At 38.9% G+C, this 20,311-nt stretch overlaps 1 protein-coding gene across 2 annotated transcripts in view; it reads left to right on the top strand.

The window, feature by feature from the left end:
* tbc1d1 (TBC1 (tre-2/USP6, BUB2, cdc16) domain family, member 1) overlaps nucleotides 1–2,584 on the top strand; it is a 49,915-nt gene extending 47,331 nt beyond the window's left edge. For both annotated transcript variants that reach the window (XM_053336994.1, XM_053337003.1), the window contains 2 exons: nucleotides 756–932; nucleotides 1,028–2,584. In XM_053336994.1, coding sequence (XP_053192969.1) covers nucleotides 756–932; nucleotides 1,028–1,333 — 483 coding nt within the window. In that variant the 3' untranslated portion in view covers nucleotides 1,334–2,584. The remainder of the gene's footprint in view (nucleotides 1–755; nucleotides 933–1,027) is intronic.
* The last annotated feature ends 17,727 nt before the right edge of the window (nucleotides 2,585–20,311 follow it).

The raw sequence follows: 20,311 nt of genomic DNA, 5'->3' as shown, positions 1-20,311 counted from the left end.
CTGATCAGTTTGACAGTCTTAAAACAAGTCTGACAGTCTTCTTTAAACAAAACCACAGTTTAGCCAACTTATTTGGAAGAGAAAATGAAAAAGAAGCTAAAATTATTCGCTGTGAGTTTTGAACACCTTGACTTTTCTAACTTGTGCTACACAGAATTGTTTTCATCATTTTCACGTTCACTCTCAGTTTACCTGCAAATAAATAGGTTTAGATCATCACGCTAAACTCTAAAATGGAAGAACTTGGCAATGTGTCTTGCTTTATAAACAAAAAAAAGGGTGTGGGCCTTTGCTCTTTGGAATCAAGCGGCACCACAAATGTAAACAAGAATGAAAAATCCAAAACCCACTGACCCACAATGAGAAGCCTTTAATATTTTATAGCTGGCACAAACATGTTAATCACTAAAACACGTTGGTTTGAATCTAAACTGTTTGTCTGATTGTCTGATCACCCACATTCTTCTCCATGTTGGCTTTTGTTGTAGAGATGATGCCTTGTTCCAAGCTAACTTTGAGCTTTGGCAAAAACACCGTTCTTGTAACCAATTAGAGTGATGGGCAAAACTAATATATAATATATAATATAATATAATATAATAGGCCTTTAAACCTAAAACAGAGTTAAATACAGACAAAACAGACTTTTTGCTCATGTGTAATTTTAAGTCTGGTGGACTGAAACTTGAGCTTTGATTAATAGTAGGAGTTTAAGAGTGCTGCTTCATATTGTGAACTCTCTCTGTGTGCGTTAGGTGTGTGAGATGGATGTGTGCAAGCAGCTCCAGGCCTATGAGGTGGAGTACCACGTCTTGCAGGATGAACTGCTGGATACGCCCCCGACCCTCAACCAACACCAGCGAGCCGCACAGCTCGAGAGAACCAATCAGAGCCTCCGACAGCAGAACCTCGACCTGCTTGAGGAGCTGCAGGTATCCTACATACTCGTGCGCTTACGTGTAAAATTATCTTACACTTTGATCATCGTCACCTTCACTCATTTCCTCCCTCTCACTCACCCACCCAGGTGTCCCATGCTCGTGTGTGCAGCCTGGAGGGTCGATTGGAGACTTTGGTCCAGTCAGAGGGTCAGCTGAAGCAGCAGGTCTCTTCTCTGGAAGAGGAGAAGAAGCAGCTGTTGAGCACCGTCACACACCTCAAGGACCTCCTTGCCAGCCTGGGCATACAAACAACCCCCGACGGACACAAACTCCCCCCGCCCTCTGAAAGACATGTAGTTACAGCAGAAGCACAGGTGGAAGGCAGAGAGGGGCTTGGGAGCAGGACTGTGGACTCCCTGCCACATCCATTGGCTCTTCCAAAGGGTTTGTAGCTGCACCAAATAATTTTCCAAATGGTAAAATCGAGCGGAGGAGGAGCCGGTTGTGGAAAAAGGAGGGGAGACGTTAAGATGACTCCCTGCGTCAACCTGTGTCCTTTTCACAGCCCCAGAAGGTTTTAATAAAAGAGGAAGAGACTTTAGAAACCGAGAGAGAAGCAAATGTATTATCCCAGATCTCTTGAGCTATATTTAAGTTCTGTTTGTGCCACAAGGGCCCTCTACCCTTCTTCAATAAATGTAAACGAGCACATGATTTGACCAACAGACCCCAAAGATAGCACTGTCCCACTGGGCCTGTACTTTAAAAGCAAAAGTTACATTTGCACCTGTACTTTTTTGTCTTTGAATGTCAATGAGTGATGTCTCTGTGTTTTATGCTCCTGCGAGAAAGTTGAACTGTTGTTGAATGAAACAAGGCTAAAATGGCCAAAGAATGTGTTTATTAATGTAAAACAAGCTCGAACAAAGAACTTTTGAAAGAACATATTATTGATCACTTTCAACCATAACTAAGAAATACAAAGACTGTTTCCAAAGAAAAAAAGAAGAAGAGACTAAAAGAGAGAGAGAACAATAGCTGATAGGACGGGTGAAGAAGTAAACTTCATGACAGTGTTATTTTCTTATTTTTAAAAAAAATGAATGTGACATAAGCTAAATTATATTAGATTTTGGATGGTGGTGCTTGTACTCAGAGGTGAGAGTCTTCCACGTTCTCTCTATCCGGCCGTCACTTTCCTGATCCTGTACACTTAAAACTTAATCTAGTTTTAGTAGCTTACAGGAAGAGCAACACAATAAATCCAGTCCATTTCACATCCTGTTTTTTCACCTTTTGAATACACTTCGATCCATCTGTGTGGAAAGAGAAATAGATGCAGTCTCAGCAGAAAAACTTTAAAACGGTGGTTGTGCCTTTCTTAGTTGGGGTAGGGGGGTTACTTCAAATTACTGCAGAACAAACGTGTCTCAATCTTCAAATACTGCAGGAAACCTCTGCTGTTGAGACAGTCTGTCAGCTATTAATCATTTACTGTATTCAACACTGAATCCCTTCAACCTGATCTGCAGTTTGGAGTGTCTGTACGTGAATGTAAGTGTGTCTGTGTGCTCGTACACTTCACCGATTGCAACAAATCTGTTGATTTACACTGTAAAGATACTTTGCTTTTACTCTCCTTGCACATGTTTTTGTTTTAATTGATGATTATACTATTATTCTGTACTTCTAAATATATTTCATATCCTTTCAGCACATCTGAAGCCATTTTTTTTTTGACCTCTACGGTAAATACACTCACGTGTCAGACTGTGAAAGTCGGTCTTGATTGTACCACCTCCTGTCTAAACATGTCAGTCAGTACAGGCTTGATATGAGGTTTCGAACATATGCAAATATACTGTACATACTATTTAAAACACAGACATGTGTTTGTTTCAAAGGAGCCCCTTTCCACTGTAGGTTCTAGAAAAAACAAGTTTGGGCAAGTGGTGACTCAGTTAGTATGCCTGTGCATGTGTACACAACAGAAACAGCAGACCCTAAAAAGGCCACAAAAAATCATAGAAATCCAGCATAAAACAAAGAAATTGAGATAAGAATGTTTAGTTTCCCCTAATAAAAGACATCTTTACTATGCTGTTACCACCAGTGTTACTCTTAGTGTTAAATATTAACGTGATCGTTACTATGTTAAAACTGCTTCCAGATTTTGGGTACAATAAAGGCTGAGGGACAGATTCAGTGGAACTATTTTACAGAGTTACCAAACAGTCACCAACACCATAAACAAGGTGCACAGTGCTATGTAGTCTCAATAAAAGGAAGTATATTCATATCTGGTTATTATTAACCAACCTACTATATGTACATCCTTCCAATAAATGCCACTAAAACAATTACATAATAAACCTAAAAAAAAATAAAAAAGAATCGTGTCCTGCAATAATATCTCGTTAAGATCTTGATAACCGCTATTTGCACTTCCAGTTAATCGTTTTTATTCTGTTCTTACACATTCCGTCAAAGTCCTGCGCAGTGTAACAGGAGTATATGATTACACTCAGAGCCCCCAGCAAGATCTTTTTCTCCTCACATTCCTAAAGCTGTTTGAGGTCCCCTGGGCACACCTTTTAATTAACCAGTGGCTCAAGTCATATCTGCATCTGTAACAGAAACATTTTAAATAAACCATCATCATTTTGTAAATTTAAGTTAAAGCAGTTGGCTGTTCATTATGATCACAATAAAGCTGCCAGCTTGTGACAAATTGTAATACAGAACAAAACACTGCAGTGACCACTTTAAAATTCCTCAGCTGCATTTCAGTCATCCATCAATTGGAGCCGTGAAGTTGAAGCCCTTGCTGTGTCAAGCTCCACCCTGCTGAGGTGTTGTGTCCTAACTCCATACTACAAACTTATCTAAGGCTTCAACTACTGATTATTTCCCCTATTAATCATTTAGTCCATGTTTAAAAATAATAGTTTCTCAGAGGTCCCAGTGATGTATTCAACTTTGTTTGACTAACAATCCAAAACATTAAAATATGAAATTCAGTGTAATATATGGCAAAGAAAGACAACGTAATGTCAAATTTATGAAACTAGAACCAGACAATGGTCGGCAGTGTTGCATTGAAGAATTACTGAAACAATGAATCAGTTATCAAAAGAGTTACAAATTAATTTTCTGTTGATCGGCTAACTTAAAATTACATTTATAAAATATAGGTTTTGCATTCTGTATACAAAGCCTAATTAACAGGTGTGTTGTGTCATTAACAAACCATGAAAGAACCAAAGAGTCTATACATGCTTCACTTGTACTCCGGTTTTGCTCCTCAGACCTTCATCAGGTAAGATCCAGTTTATATATTTTACGTGAATGCCGAATAAGAGTAAGCAAAATGTATGTCTTAAGATCAAAAACTTTTTTATTTTCTAATATTTTCCAGGAGCTGTCACAATGATTCACAATTTTTTTTATTTTATTTATTGCAGCAGTGAGACGTGGCTCCATTTTTTTGCATAGTGGGGCAATAATTAACATTAAGAGAGTACTCACAGATTGAAGCCTTTTTCTAGCATGCAATATGGACTTGGGTTGGGTTTAAATATGTTTCACTCACAAAACATGCAATCAGTTCGATTATGGCCTATTTTACACATATTGTTGTCTCTTAAGGCAACAATGAATTGAAGCTGCTGACACTGCAACAGCTCCAGAAAAAAACTGTTCTGCAAACGACCCTGACCTTTGACCTCCCTATGGAGGAGGACAAGACAAAAGACTTTCCATACAGGGATCAACAAAAGATTCTTATTGTCGTTAATAATACTGTAATTAATACTGTTAATCTGTCATCTCTCACTCTGATATGTGTGCTTTAAACATGCAGCTCATGTCTTGAGCCAAACCAAACAATGGCTGAATGGAGATTTCCACAAAGCAGCAACAAAGAGAGTCAAGTTCTTCACATAACACCGAGACACACCTTACTCTGCTAATGAGACTGATCAACAGGTAAACTGCATGGCTGCTTAATAAGTGGCCGCACCCTGCAGACCACCAAAACCAGCTTCACTGAGGTACCATACAGCTAATCTATAATGATCTCCTGTATGTTTAAATGGATTTTTTTTAAAGCTATATAACCCTGGACTGAGCAGCCCCGCCCAGCTCATGTGTGTGCTCCTGTGTTAGAGGCTCAGTAGTCGGGCAGTGTCGTAACAGCTTGGGATTTGTAGTTTTGTTTGTGTGTGCGTGCGTGCTTACCTGTAACAGGATGAGGATGAAAGGGCACACATATCTATTCAGAAGCGTTTTGTGTGACAGTGGTTGAAACTCTGCATCTGTGAGCAGATTTTCTTGATTCTCTGGTTGTATGTGTATGTGCACAGTCTATGTATCTACAGTGTGTGTTTTTATGTGTCTCACTGCCAGGCCGAGCAGACTGCCAGGGGTTGTGCCGTTGCCCGGAGCTTTGTTTTATTTGATTTGGCATCTGTTTACCCTTCCACACTCCACCTCAGCCCTGCCCTGCCCAGCCCTGCCCTGCCCTGTGCACTGAGCTGAGCTGAGCTGAGCTGTATCCTCTTATGCCAACTCTGACTTCTACACACGCTGTATGTGCCTGACAGACGGAATGATGAAGATGTGATCATTACATATTAATCCTGAGGGCAGTATATGTGTGCGTTATCAGAGGTTATCAAGCTCCACATCTGCGGGAAACAATTATACCTGCTGTGGCTTTATCAACTCACCTTTACATGCCAACAAATGCCAACTTCACACTTTTATGTGGCGTATAAAGTAATTCAGATGCATGTAATCATTAATGATGCTTTGTTTAAAGACACGCAACAGCACATCAGGTGCTGAGATGAGAGTGCATTGGCCAGTACAAAAGGTCAAACAGACTCAGTAACAGCTCATAAAGCTGTGCCACAGCACTAAATCATGATAAGCAGCTACTTTACCTGAAGTATCAAGATAATTCAAAGTGATGGAAGCCATAAATTCAGCTCCTGATTATCCTGGACCTGTTGACGTTAAGCTTTCAATGGCTCTATGAGGCTGCTACCTTTAGCATCAGTAGAACTAATCAGCAACACTAATCTCCTTTTTTCCCGTTTTAAGATTTGTATTTTATATTAAAGTATCAACAACAGGAATATTATGCAGAAATAGAATAATATGTTTTATTGTTTTGCAAAAAGTAGACAGTCCCCAGACTGAATCAGACACATTGAAAACAAGGTCAAACGTAGGCATTTTAAAGCATACAGTAGATCCAGTAAAATGACTGAATTGAAAGCTGTTAAATGTTGTTTGTGTAAAGTTCAATAGCATAATCTTTGACATCTATACAAAGGTTCACCATAATCACCAATTTATTTGGGATGTAAATGAAAGTCAATAACTTTTTCTTTGATATTGAAATTTATTTCAGTCTGCAAATATTTACACACACAAATATGCAAAAAAGAAAAAAAACCCGAACAAATCAGTACAGTAAAGAGGTGTTCGGACACGTGTCATGTAGCAACAGAATCTTTGGTCCAGTTCCGGTTCTTGGACCTTTGTTGCACATCACAACCCCCTCTCAGATCCTGTGTTTCATGTTTTGTGTATAATGTAAGCTGTCTGGTAAAGATAGAGCACCAAGGTACTTATTATAATCATACCAATATCACAATAAAGATTACATTATATCGTACTAATTGCACACAGCTTTATGTTTGTTCTTTAAGCACATTCTGTGCTACAGCTTTTCAGTTTGTCACTACAGCTGTTCCATAAATGCAAATTCAGCCCTCAGGACAGTAAACCCTGTCCTATGTGTATCCTCAGCATTTTCAAGCACGCTGTCACTGTGAATCCTTTGAACATTTGCATATTATCACTCAAGAGTATACACAATGTTATACAACAGTTTATTTCCCCACTAATTCCTACTGAAAAATGACACAGCACACCTACATACACAGCATTACTATACTTAAACATATTACATTACATTATTATCTTTTATTGTACATTAGCCTTTTTAGCACACTCATACAATGTCACTTTGCATTTGTCACATATTACTATGTGACAAATGTAATTAATATTGCCCCCAACCCCCCGTTTCAATTAAAATAAAGTCATTTTTTGTACATAATTCCTTGAAGAGCCATTGTTTCACATGTAAACATCCCCATTTCTCTCAGTCACACTGGCTTTGGCAGAAAAGCATTTAAATGTGTCTCCCTTTAAAGATCCTATTACCTAATAATAGCAGTTTGTGAATTTGTGAAATATTTCTTTTGACAGATTGTTCTGTCAGTGCGTGTCATTCAGTCTTTTTCAAAAAGTTCTTGTCACGGAAATTGCACATATATCCGTCCCTGTGCATTTCAATATCACTGTGTGTGTGTGTGTGTGTGTGTGTGTGTGTGTGTTTCATCATCATACCAGCCAGACGTTGCAGTTCCACATGTCCAAACTGCTAGTTAACACGTCACCATTGTTCAATGGAGCATGCATTCCTCTTAAATCCCACTGGATTTAACTTTTGACATGACACAATTGATGGAAATTTAGAACCCTTGTTGTAAGTATAATAGGAGGAGCTTATTCTACTTTTCTTGTTTTTAGCTTATCCTGCTGATCTAAAGATAAACCAATCAGCGTGTGTTTGAGATTAAAAAAAACTGTAATAAACTTTGGGACCAGATGTGCAGTTGGTTTGAGGTTACAGCCAGGTGGTGTGGCATTTTATGAACAATGATTTATGACTAATATCTGAACTGATAAACACATAAGAAATAAAAGGTAATAAACCATTTGTATTGGGCCAAACCCTTGGGTAGGGTTCATTATTTACAGCAAGTAATCAGAAAGAAATTAAAGTGCCAGTGCCAGGTATAAAGAAGCATCAGCCTGCAGGCTCACTTGGATTAAGGACTCTAATGTAAGTTTATGTAGGCCGATTCTATTGGCTGATTTTAGCCGATCATAGAAATACATGTCGGCTGATATATAACAAGAATCTGCAGAACAGAAAATCAAATGTTTGACATGGTTAAAGATTATCTGCAACAATTTCCAAACCCTGTGCAGCACTGAAGTACAAAGCTACATCACAGTTGGCTGTGGAATCAAACCTGACCCCACCCAGCTGTGATGTCGGGGCTGCTCCAGATGTTCAAGGTTCTGATGTCTTTCAACCTATAGGTGCACTGATGTCTTCCTATTGTTACTGTTTAAGACATTTTGTCCACCGAAGAGGACTGACAAGTTCATTATTGTCTTACTCACAAATGTTAGGGATCTGTATAAAAAATGGCTTAATTTAAAATAACTGTATCAAGCTGAAAAATAATGTTATGACTGGGCTCTATTTTTAAAGCTAAAATGTTTGTTATATATGTGTTTTATGAGTAAACTTTCCTACGTATGTCAGGGACTTTTGGCTTACACAAAATTTGATAGTTCATTGTTGACTTTGGAAACAGCTGTGGACAAAATCTGAGCTCAAGGTCCAATTACTCACTGTTTCAAGAGCTTTTGATCATATCATACAATCTTTATCAGCAGGCGGAGTTTGCTCAGAACAATGTCAAAGCTTTATCATTTCCAGTTTCACGACAACTGCCCAAACTCTCAAGTGTGACACAGTTAAAAGCTACAGAACAAATGAGTAAGGGTACCTTGAGGACTGTAGCTGTGCCTTGATGTTTCAGAAAACTCAAATGAATCTAATGTCATAAATGTACAACACTTGAACACTCAAACATATAGTGGACTGTTAATAAGGTGGTTTTCCTTTTTTGATTCTCAGAGTACATTTCACTCACTGCAGGACTGAAGTGTGCTGCAGAGTCTCTGCCAGTGACCTCAGAGAGAAAGAGCGAGGCCCACATTATGAAAGAGGCAGATTGTAGTCGTCCTGCTGAGTCACAAACTGCTAACATGGAACAGCAGGCTGAACAGAGAAAAGACGTCCTAACTGGAAACCTGGGAGGGATGATGTTACAGGATTGTGATGTGTGTGTGTGTGTTTGAGAGAGAGAGAGAAAGAGAGAGCGAGTATGTGTGTAAGGGAGTTGCTGTTTGTTGTAGAAGGTCAGGCGCCACAGTTTGGGTGTGACCACCGCTGTCCTGTCAGCACATCCAGTGTCCACAAAACCCCTCCCTTTACCCCCTGCTCTAGCTCTCTCTCTCTCTCTCTCACACTCTCTCTCTCTCTCTCTCTCTCTCTCTCTCTCTCTCTCTCTCTCTCTCTCTCTCTCTCCATCTCCATCTCTCTCTTTCTCTCCCTCTCTCTCTCTTTCTCTCTCTCCCTTTTTCAATTCAACTCAGTTCAAAGGGGCTTTACTGGCACGGGAAACAGACGTTTACATTGCCAAAGCAAGTGTGAAATGAGAACAACCAAAAAAGAATTGTGATTTCACAAATATAGATATAGATATATGTAGAAGTAAAATTAAAAAATAAGTTAGAAAAAATGTAGGCTTGCAGTTAAATAAGAGTGAGAATTATATAGGCACTGCAATCATTTTTAAATGACTGTATTTAAAGATGTTTGTCCTGTATGTATGTGCAGTAAGTATGTCTATGTACATGGTCAGTGCAGAAGTACACAGATGATTGACGGTCTTCATGGTGGTTGCTGCATTTTGCACAGCAGGTATGGAAGTTTTATGTTATCAATCATGTTTTCAAAGTCTTTATGGGTGGTTGTAATCTGTGTGTAGTATATGTCTTGGTATCAGAATCAGATTCATTGGCCAAGTATGGGTAACCCTAATCCAAGGAATTAGGTTTGAGCTTGTACATATTAATAACAGACAGTACACTATATACAAGCAATATACAGACAATACAGTATATATACAAGTAATACAGTACAGTACACAGTATACAGTATAGTGGTTGAAAAGTGCAGCTGGGTTTTGACCTCCTGCTGTGCACAGTGGGTGCAGAGTTCGTCTTCTCTGTGGGGGCAGGTCTGCCTGTGGTGGCCTCTCTCCACAGTGAGGCTGAGTCTGTACATCGTCAAGGATTTCCTTAGTACTGGAACGGTCACAGTGGTCAGGTGATCAGCCACTGAGTGTTGTTCGTTTAGAGCCAAATAGAACTTTAGTTTGCTCTGTTTTTTGGTTGGTTGTTTCCTATGTGTCAAATAGTTTCTTTTTATTTTCTTATAATTTAGTTTAGTCTAGTGGGGTTTCTGTCTGGGGTCCCAAATCCAGCTGCCTGAGGGGGCTTCTGTCTTTGTCGATGAGGGCTTTGTTATGAAGCGTGTGAGGGTTACTTTCTCTTAGGTGGTAATAACATTTAAATTCTCTATTCTGGATTTTTAGTATTAGTGGGTATCGTTCCTAATTCTGCTATGCTTGCGGTATTAAGACTTTTTGGTTGGATGCAGAGAATGGATTTTCAGAATTCTGCATACAGAGTCTCAGTTTGGTGTTCGTCACATTTTGGAAAATCTTGGTTGGCGAGTTGGACCCCAAACCTCACAACCATGAAGGGAAATAGGTTCTATAACCAAGTGCAGATTTATAAACCAGGTTTGAATTGGGATGCCCCCCTCTACCCCCTTTTTTCTATCCCTCTTTCTCTCTCTCACTCTCTCTCTCTCTCTCTCTCACTCTCTCTCTCTCTCTCTCTCTCTCCTCTCTCTCCTCCCACCCCCTCCTCTTCCCCTCTCCCTCTTTCTTCCTCCCTTCCTCAGAGCCAGGGTGTAACCAAGACTCTACTTGTCAGTTACTCAGATCTGTAAAGGGAGAGGGGGGTCTTTGTCTGAGAGTTTGTGTGTGTGTGTGTGTGTGTGTGTGTGTGTGTGTGTGTGTGTGTGTGTGTGTGTGTGTGTGTGTGTGTGTGTGTGTGTGTGTGTGTGTGTGTGTGTGTGAGCGACAGGCACAGACAGCATGCAGGTTTCTTGAACAATAAAGCTGTCTGTTGGTTATTTCTGAACCCTAGAGAGGAAGCAGTACTCCCTGCAGGGTGGGGAGACGATTCACAGAACCCCCACCCAACACATGCACATGCACATGCACAAACATACACATGCACAAACACACAGCACTGTGCACACCAAAACACACACACATGCACAGAGCGATTCAGAGACACACAACTCATAAGTCACACACACTGGCTATCTTTGAGCCCAAAGTCTCTTTCACTGTCGTGCCCCACCCTTCTTGTACAAGGATCGGTAATTGTGTCATGGAAGGAATCATCTGTTATAAAGCCAGGCATTTTTCCAGCTAAGCTCAGAATGACTGGGTAACTTCCTTCAAGCCTGTACTGTCTGCTGCACAGCTAACAGACTCAGGATTGAGGTGCGCTGCTATAGAAAGTATTATGTAAGAAGTTTAAAACCACCTTTAAATGTAGTTTTTATAAGATATATTACAAGTTGTTTGTCTGTAGGAGGAGCTCGTTTTAGGCAGTTAACTAGTGTATATAGACAGAGAATACATTTATGTTTATGTGTGTATGCATGGACTGATGATGGTAGACAAAATGTCTACAAATCTGCGGGTGTATTTTCTTTGCCCTTCAGTGACAAGAAATGAAAATTTCATCACCATTTTTTATCAATTATAATTTAGAGAAATATTAGAGATGGAAGCTTTTTTCTTTTCTTTTTTTCTTTTTGGCCATCAAATGTTTCACAGAGTCAAGAAAGTTGGGAAGTGATTCATACACATATGCTACAGGTTATACTATAGCAGCTCTGTGACAATACTAACATGCTGATGTTCAGGAGACATTTTTTTATACTGCATATAGATTATAAATCTTTGTATTTAAAAACAATTCACTGAAACCAGGTAAGATATGTGAATATCATAGGGTTTTTAATCCAGAAAATCTTTGTTTACATGCCAGTCTTGCCTGGTTCAATATGGTGGCAACGATGAGATATTAAAACGAGGAAAAATATGTTTATAACTGGTATGCTGTAAATTCACACAAAAAAAGAAAACATTAGAAAACAATTGCATAAAATGCCAAAGAGCACTGTGCACCACTTAAGCTCATAACCTTTGAAAAATGCAGCACGGCAGCGCAAATGAGGACACATTTCACACTTCATTTGTGGTCGTTACTGTGTTTGCCTGCTATGTGACATGACTGTACACATACCTAACAAGACACCGCTGCTTATATGCAAAGCAGAGGAGGCAGTGCAATCCACATGGGTGGAGCTGGTATTCAGGCTGAAAATAGGTGTTGTTGTTTTTACGTGTGTGTGTGCGTGCATGCGTGCGTGCGCGTGTGTGTGTGTGTGTTTGACAGCATTGAAGCCTCATTAGCTTGGAGAGTGCCACACAACAACAGGATAGAAGGTGACAAACATGTTGATTGAACAGCAGGTTTATCGGATGACTGGGAGTGGTTTCAGGCCACACGACGCTTGACTGGATTCCTGTAGTTTAACTCATGTCACTCAATATTTGAAGCAGAATAGCAATAACTGTTTATTCAGTGCTTTATGTAATCTGCTTAAATCTAGGTTTTATCTATTGTGTGTGTGTGCGTGTGTGTGTTGGTTGCACCTTTAAATCTCTAAGAAATGTCTTGGTATTGAAAGATTTGACAAGAGTAAATTAGTTGCTAGTAAACATCTTTACCGTCCCATCACAAGCTGTGACATTTTGCAAGTTTTACATTTTACAGATTTTACAGGTTTGTGTAAAACAGTGAATGTAGACTGGTCTGTCTTGTTGGTGACATGCAAAAACAGCCTGGCTGCAACAACAAATCAGTAAGAGGGTTAAATATCATCCACATTGATCAAGAAACAGCCACTTGGCCTGTACGCCAAACCCATCCTCCTACAAAAACTAGAAAAACCTTTTACATGATTGTACTCATCCCCTTCACTCCAAATTCAGTCTCAGTAGCAACCGGACCTGAGGAAAGAGACTCCTAGGGGAAAAAATCCCTCAAAACAAGTAGATACAAGAAATCTTGATTCCTCAAGCCATCAGTCTGTATAACATGCAGGTTTAATCAACAGGTCTCTTAGATGGTCACTTGCACTTTTGCTTAAACTTTCGTCTGTAAATGTAGATGTTATGTGGAGAAAGTTGATTCTCCAGACTGTCATATATCTGACTAAGCTAGCATGGTGGATGCTATTTAGCTGGTAATTTAGTTTGACATCATCAGCAATGTTTTGAATTAAATCTGTGGTATACTGAAGTTATTTTGTCAAATGCAATTAAGGTTTTCGAAGGTTTATGTCTTTATTAAGCAAACATTTGATCAAGTTTCCAGGTCAGTAATGTAATAATAATTTATCTCCATGTAAGAACTATTTTGTGTGGTTAAACCTGTGTAATTATATGATGTGTATATCTACTCTTTTGGTATTTGCCATGTTAACCTTCATGTTGTATCAGTTGGCTATTTAAGTTACAGTTAGTAGACGTTACCTTTTAAATATATAGAAACAACTTGTGTTTATGTAGAAACTACTTTGTATGGTGAAACCCGTTTTAATTACGTGATATTTAACTTTGTACCACCTGTTGAACTTGAAACACACGTTATAACATCGTCATGGTTTAGCTCACTGACCTTTCATGCAACCAGAAGACAAGGGTATTTAAGGTTCTTTGCTGATCAGTTACATGGTGAAGAGCAGTAAACATGATGTGGAGACACTAATGACTGTAATGTGATAATCGGTTTACTGTAAGGTGTCTTGAGTTAATTAAAGGTAGTGAACCAACTGGTTGCACCTGTAGAGTTTAATTCACAGTCTACCAACCTGCACTGATTTATAAATAGATCTAATGAAGTTGAACAGCCTCACCTCAAGATTCATTTAGTTTTCTTGTCTATAACTGCATGCTGGCTTAAAAGCTCAACTTTAAAGTCCATTGAGTTTCCATCAAGGTAAGTAAGTAAAGCTTTCATTATAGCACTCTTTTTTAAGACACACAGTTACAAAGTGCTTCACAAACACGACAAATAGAGAAACTAACGAGAATAATGTCAATAATATCACTTTTCAAACCATTGTCACAAGATATTTTATAAAAAGCACACAAAAAACAAACAATTGGTATAAGTACAAGTTAAAAGTAGTATGGCAAATAAAGACTGATTAAAAAGACCTCAAGGCTGAGAAGAAAAATCAAAATTTGAAAATGTACAATTGCATGAGAAGTGGGCAACTCCATGTACGACACAGTTGAATGCTCTGGAATAGCTACTGAATGGATCTTGTGGTGAATTGTTTCCAACTGGCCTGCCTGTTTCTTCCGCCTTACCTAGAGGCGTGAGACTTAGTGGCCACAAATTAGTGTAAAGTTTCCTGTTGTGGTTCTGTATCAGGATGAATCAGTCCGTCATTCACGTCAACAGGAGACTGACAGATTAATTAAAAGCTAACCTTCTCCTGAGTTCCTCCATGACACGTTTTTCAGCTGAACAATAGTTGCTTATTATGTGTTTTTGTGTGCATGATTACATTGTATAATAGTGTGGATGGATTTCCCTCCAGGTTGACTACATGCCTCAATTAGTGGTGTTTTAAATATGTTTCCAAGGCACTCTCTCAAATAACCAGACACACCCTGCTCTGATTTTCCCAGTTCACCTGTACTTGACAAAGTTAGACTTCAGGAATTTTGAATTTCAGCAGCTTTTGTGAAGATTTGCAGCCAGACAAAAAAGCAGATATTTGTTCTTATATGTTGTGTGTGTGATTACGCCACACCGTCTGTCTGTTTGAAGTGACTATAGAGACAGAAATGTGATTGTTCCCCCGAGAAGACATTGATATATTATAACAAAGCTCAAAGTAAGAGTCATCCATTGTTACTACGCAAACACACACACACAGTATTCATCTACGATTCGTTGGAAACCTCAGACATAATAATCTCATTCTCTCACACATATATTTTATGGAATCCATCCGTCAGTTGAGGTTGGATATCATCCAGGGGCCATAATTTTACATTCCTCAAAATTAATTATCTCTTTATAGTAGATTATTACTCAATCTCTTTAATGGTGTTTATGATGGGATCAAGTGAAAAAAACAGATATCTTGTAAAATGTTTTGCTTCTGTCAGGTTCTTCTTTTTGTTTTTCAAATAATTTACTCCCTACATGCCTACAGGCTATAGACGGCAAAGCGATTGATACAGACATGTTTATGTGTCATCATCACCTTGAGCTTTATCAGTCTGCAATCAAATAGAATTTCATAATACAGGCGGTATGGAAAAAGTGCCTCTCCTTTCTCCAACTTATGATGTATGTTGTTGTTGTCGAGTGGAAAATTTGAATGTGATGTATTAAAGATATTCTGCAGCCATAAAGTCTCTTGCTGTCTAATTGTGTTTAAAAGCTGTTGCTGATGAATTAATGTTGAAACTATGATCGGAGAGAGAACTGTCATTTTGCGAAGATAAGTGTCTTTCATAAGTGTCTTCTGCTGACTTTTGAAACACAGAAACTAAAGAAGTGGGACAGTCCCATCTCCCCTTGTTATTCTGTCAGTGTTTCAAAGATCGTGACTTCTCAATGGGAAGTCATAAAGTAATACACTCATTTTTATTGCGTATTTTTTGTTTTTGTTTTATTGTGTGTGGGTGTGTGTGTGTGTGTGTGTGTGTGTGTGTTTATGTGTGTGTGTGTGTGTGTGTGTGTGTGTGTGTGTGTGTGTGTGTGTGTGTGTGTGTGTACATGTATAACAATAAACAGTGGAGGTTATGAGGGAGTGGCAGGGAGGTTCTGTTACCTGTCCAAACCACAGCTGACTCCCAAAATCACTGGTCGATGTGCCAGAACACCTGTTGTATAAAGTCGTCCATGCTATCATTTCTCAGTTCAGTATGTACGTGCGTGTGTGTGTGTGTGTGTGTGTGTGTGTGTGTGTGTGTGTGTGTGTGTGTGTGTGCGCATGTGTGTGCGCATGTGTGTGTGTGAATACAGAAGTAATACCAGCAGTGTGCCCCCTCAGGAAAGGTCTGACTAAATGATAATTATGGTTTATCTTTTTTAGCTCTGTCTGAATACGCCTTTGCACTCCAGATAGGTCACACCCTGGACAGATGGGTTGTGTGTGTGTTCTTGTACATCTGTCTGTGTGAGGACATTTTTTGGAAAGTGAGACATTGACATTATGGCCGATTCTCAGTTTGAGACAGACCTTCAAAGGTGTGTTTGAGGGTTAATGCTTGTTTTTGGTTAGATTATGTTTAGGAACAGCAAGAGTTGTGAATGTGTGAATGCATACCAAAAGGTAGGTGCTGGTCATGACAATGTCATGTATCAAATTACCACACAGTAAGAAGCAATGTTATGTGGTGATCTGCTGTCATCAATTAAGTAGAATTATCCAAGCGTGGAAAGGCCTAGAGGGGAGAAGGAAATGAAGACATCTTACCACATTGTCAAAACTTTGTTTGCTTATTTATTTTAGCAGCAACAGCAATGAGCTCCTGTCGCTCAGATGATGGTATTATCATGTTTCATCACCTGACCTCTCTGGTTCCAGTGAAATCTTACCTGCCATCAGCCCACTGTTAGTCTGTTCCACAGAACTGTGTTTCCGCATAGCCTTTTTTATATTGTCACTGGTTATCTCTCAAACTCCTCCCCCTCCCTCACACCAGTGCCAGCTTTTTTTCTGTCTCATTAGGCACATAATTCAATGGTTGAACTTAAAAAACCATAAATATGCCTAAAAAACACACGTCTTCAACTACTGTAGCTTAACAAGTGGTCTTTAAGTTCAACATTTTTCCACCATATAAAAGAGATTCAGCAGATCTAATTTGTTGTGAATCTGATGGCAACAGACTTGAACAATCTGGAGGTCTCCAACGGAAGATAATAAATACTTTGTTGTGACTGACTCCTCTGTTCTGACTGATTCATCTCTGTAAGTCAACAGTGAAGAAGTAAGTGTTCACTGTTGCCTGAACCAAAGAGGACTTCTGTGTACTCTAATCTTTGAAGTCAGATCAGCTGGATGTTATAAATATACTTTTTGTGTCCTCAACATCCTTAAACCAAAAGGAATCACTGGAACATTTCAGGCCTTCTGCAAAAACAGAATACAATCAAAGGGATGCAAGAGAGCAGATACTTACTTACACTGGGTGTGATTATCCCTGGGGGGGGTCAAGCCGTCACTAAGTTAGACCCAGCCCAGTGTTGGTATGTGCCTGTTTGTACCTGTAAGAATAACATGTTTGATGTCAGAGCAAACACATTTTTGTCTTGTGTCAACTAAAACAATAATTTCAACCAAGCAAATGGACTAAATTTTTACCTGGTAAAGGCCATCCGTTCTTGATTTTAGAAATAATAATCATGACTTCTGTTCTTATAGCATTAAAGCACCAAAACAAATTACAAATTACTTTACAGCAAAACAACATAGTAAACAATATAATATGACGAAATAATGAATCTTAATAAATCAGTAAAACAAGGAAGGTTAGAAAAAGGCAGGTAGAGAGTTCAATCCCAGTACTATAAGATAAAATAAATGAAGACAATTAAAGTTGTTCTGCAGATAAAAGAGGGTTTATTATATCTGCAGTAACTTGTAATCCCCCCTCCAGTGATGCCATCACGTCATCACAATTATCACAAACTTTTGTTCTGTGCATCACAATGTGTCTTCAAATGTAACTCAGTGACTTTCACATTCTTTTCTGGTATGACTGATGATGGTGATAACGCTGTAGTCGTAGTTTTGGCCCATTGATGCTATCTCTGATTCCACCAAGTTCCAGCCTGTTAAGCTTGAAAATCAAATAGATGTTTTATATTTGAGTGAGTGCCTGTGGTGTGACAATGAAGTTTATTACAGTATTATGAACTCCATGCTGGAATTTAGTCTGAATGTAATAATAAGAAATAATAATAAAACATTGAATTTGTCCCATGCTTTTCCTTTATAGTGAAACTCAAAGTGCTGCAGTATTAATAACACAGAACAGAGAATAGGAGTTAAGATGAAAAGGCCTTTCTGAGACTGGGGGTCTGTGCTGCTCTAGTATGGTTAATAAGGCTGTTCCACATTTTCATTTTGAATGTATTATTTTAAGATCAGTTTGCTCATGGGCCTTTAGGCATGTGTTTCAATCTGCAGTTCATCCATGAACACAAATGTAATAATTTAATGCACATTTGTCACATTTGCTTATGGCCAAAGTGGCATCAACACAAACAGGAAGTTGGCCATTATTTCTGCTATGCTTTTTCTAATCACCGTCAAAGTTTCTCAGTTTGATAGAAACATCTTTGTTGCATCTGTCTTCTATAAGGTTGCAGCTGGATGTTGAACTCACTGGTTGCAGCTTGTAGCATGGACATATGAGCTGATACTGAAACCAGCAGCTAGAGATAGAGAGAGAGAGATTGGTTCTCTCCTGCTGCGCCAATACAAAGTAATAGACTCAATAGAGGTTAAAGCCACTCTCTATCACACAGCATCTCCTTTTTTTCTTTGAGTTGGATGAGCCATCTCTGTTACATGGTCGAAACTCTCCTCTGCATGACGAAACTGGGCCGCTTGGCAGCTCAGTGGTGGGTGAGAGCAGCAGAGGTCTCTGTGTGATGGTTTGGGCATTCACAAGGAATTTCTGTCTCATCAGAGGTATGATGGTTCCACCTCACTGTTTATCACGCCTGTGCTGAGGGGTAAACGGAGGGCAGATGTAATCACAACACTGTGCTTGGATAAGGCTGGGAACTTGTTTAAGTTGTTTTGTTGAGAGTTGTGTTAGTGGGGACTTGTTGTTTCAGGCACTGCTTGCATGATGAAATACAGTCTGGGACTTCCAGCTTCATTTGCAAATCGCTATGCTGATTCAAATTGTTTCATTGATTAAGTCATTCTTCCTTTCTAACCGAAGCAAATGCATCACGTTTCAAATGCATTATGTGCTCTACATACATCTGTAAGTGTACACCATTTTACAGGATCACGTCTGTTTCTGGTTCAAACTGAACACTCAGTTCAAAATTAGCCTGCCAAGCATTGTTTAAGATATTAATAGCTTAACCACTCATTTGTTACAGAGTTGTCACATCATGATTGTCTGTGTGGCTTTTGCGGTGTTTTAACATGCTTTTAAAGGGGAAGACAGTAATGTGTTATGTATCACAGGCAACTGATGCAATGCTCCCAGACACCAGTGAGGAGCTCCACATGTTAAAAGCTTGTGATTCATTCAGTGACAGCAGTGAACAACATTGTGAACTGACTTTGCAGATTTAGTGTTAAAGATTTATTGGTACATGCAGTGAAGATTAGTCAGAAGGCTTATCTGACACCACAAACGCTTCACAGCAACCTATAATACTTTTAGACAGGATGTTATTTGCATTTAATTGTTAACTTTTAGATATATGGTATTCACAGTGTTGAACATTTTTGTAGTCACCAGAGCAGTCACTTTTAAATAAATGTGAGAAATCAGGTTAAAGTCACAGCACTTTACACAGAACAGTCAATTTATTTGGTTTATGTGGTTTTTGGGGGGAGTGTCATTGGTTTTGGTTGGACGCAGCCTGCAAGAAGGAAACATGTTTGTGGTTTGGGGTCCTTTTGATGAAGGATTAATCATGTAAAATATTTGAGTTCAGTCCCATATAGAGGAGACAATAAAGGTTGAATTATTTTGTTGGAAATTAGAATATTTACTCCTTACTGTTTTTATCTGATTTGTTTTAGTTCATCTTATTCTTTATTTTATTATTGATTGCAATATGTTTGAACGAGGGACATTTTTGCAATCCATAATTCTCTCGCTCATACACCTACACAGCCAACACTCCTGTCCATCAACTCTTCTTCCCTCTGTGACTGATTTTAGGTTTTGCATAATATCTGCACAGGGAGCTGTCTCGTGTTTTTGTTTGCATGCCAACACCCTCACCTCCACCTGTACTTGACTTTTACAAACTGTGCAGAGCGAGTCATATTTGCATCACTTCAGAGGATGTTATATTAACTTACATTCATTTCCTGGAGACTTATCCTTACCATAATCACTATTTACCCTAACCTTAAACCAAGTATCCACTCTAAAATTAAACCATTTATATTATAGGGGCTTAATTTTTGTCCCCACATTTGACTTTTCAAGCATATTTAAGGCCCCACATAATGAAGAAATACCTGATACACACATATACACACACTCACACACATGTGCACAGTCCTTTATCATTTTTTTTAATGCACAGCTAATAAGCATAATGTTTTCTTATTATTATTATTGAAAAAGTTAAGAAATTGTTGAATACTAGTGCAGAGCAGTTTCGGTTCTATGATAAGTAAAACACTCCTCAGATACAATGGGACCATCATTCAACTTTGCAGCAGCAGTACTAATAATATTAATGTGTTTTGTAACTCCTCATCATTGTTGGCAGTGAAGCATCACATCATGTAGTGCTTGACGCTCATC

The sequence above is a fragment of the Scomber japonicus genome, chromosome 2 (assembly GCF_027409825.1).
Source record: "Scomber japonicus isolate fScoJap1 chromosome 2, fScoJap1.pri, whole genome shotgun sequence".
In the NCBI taxonomy this organism is placed as follows: Eukaryota; Metazoa; Chordata; class Actinopteri; order Scombriformes; family Scombridae; genus Scomber; species Scomber japonicus.
The sequence above is the reverse complement of the archived record's forward strand: the minus strand, read 5'-3'. Positions and strand labels throughout refer to the sequence as shown.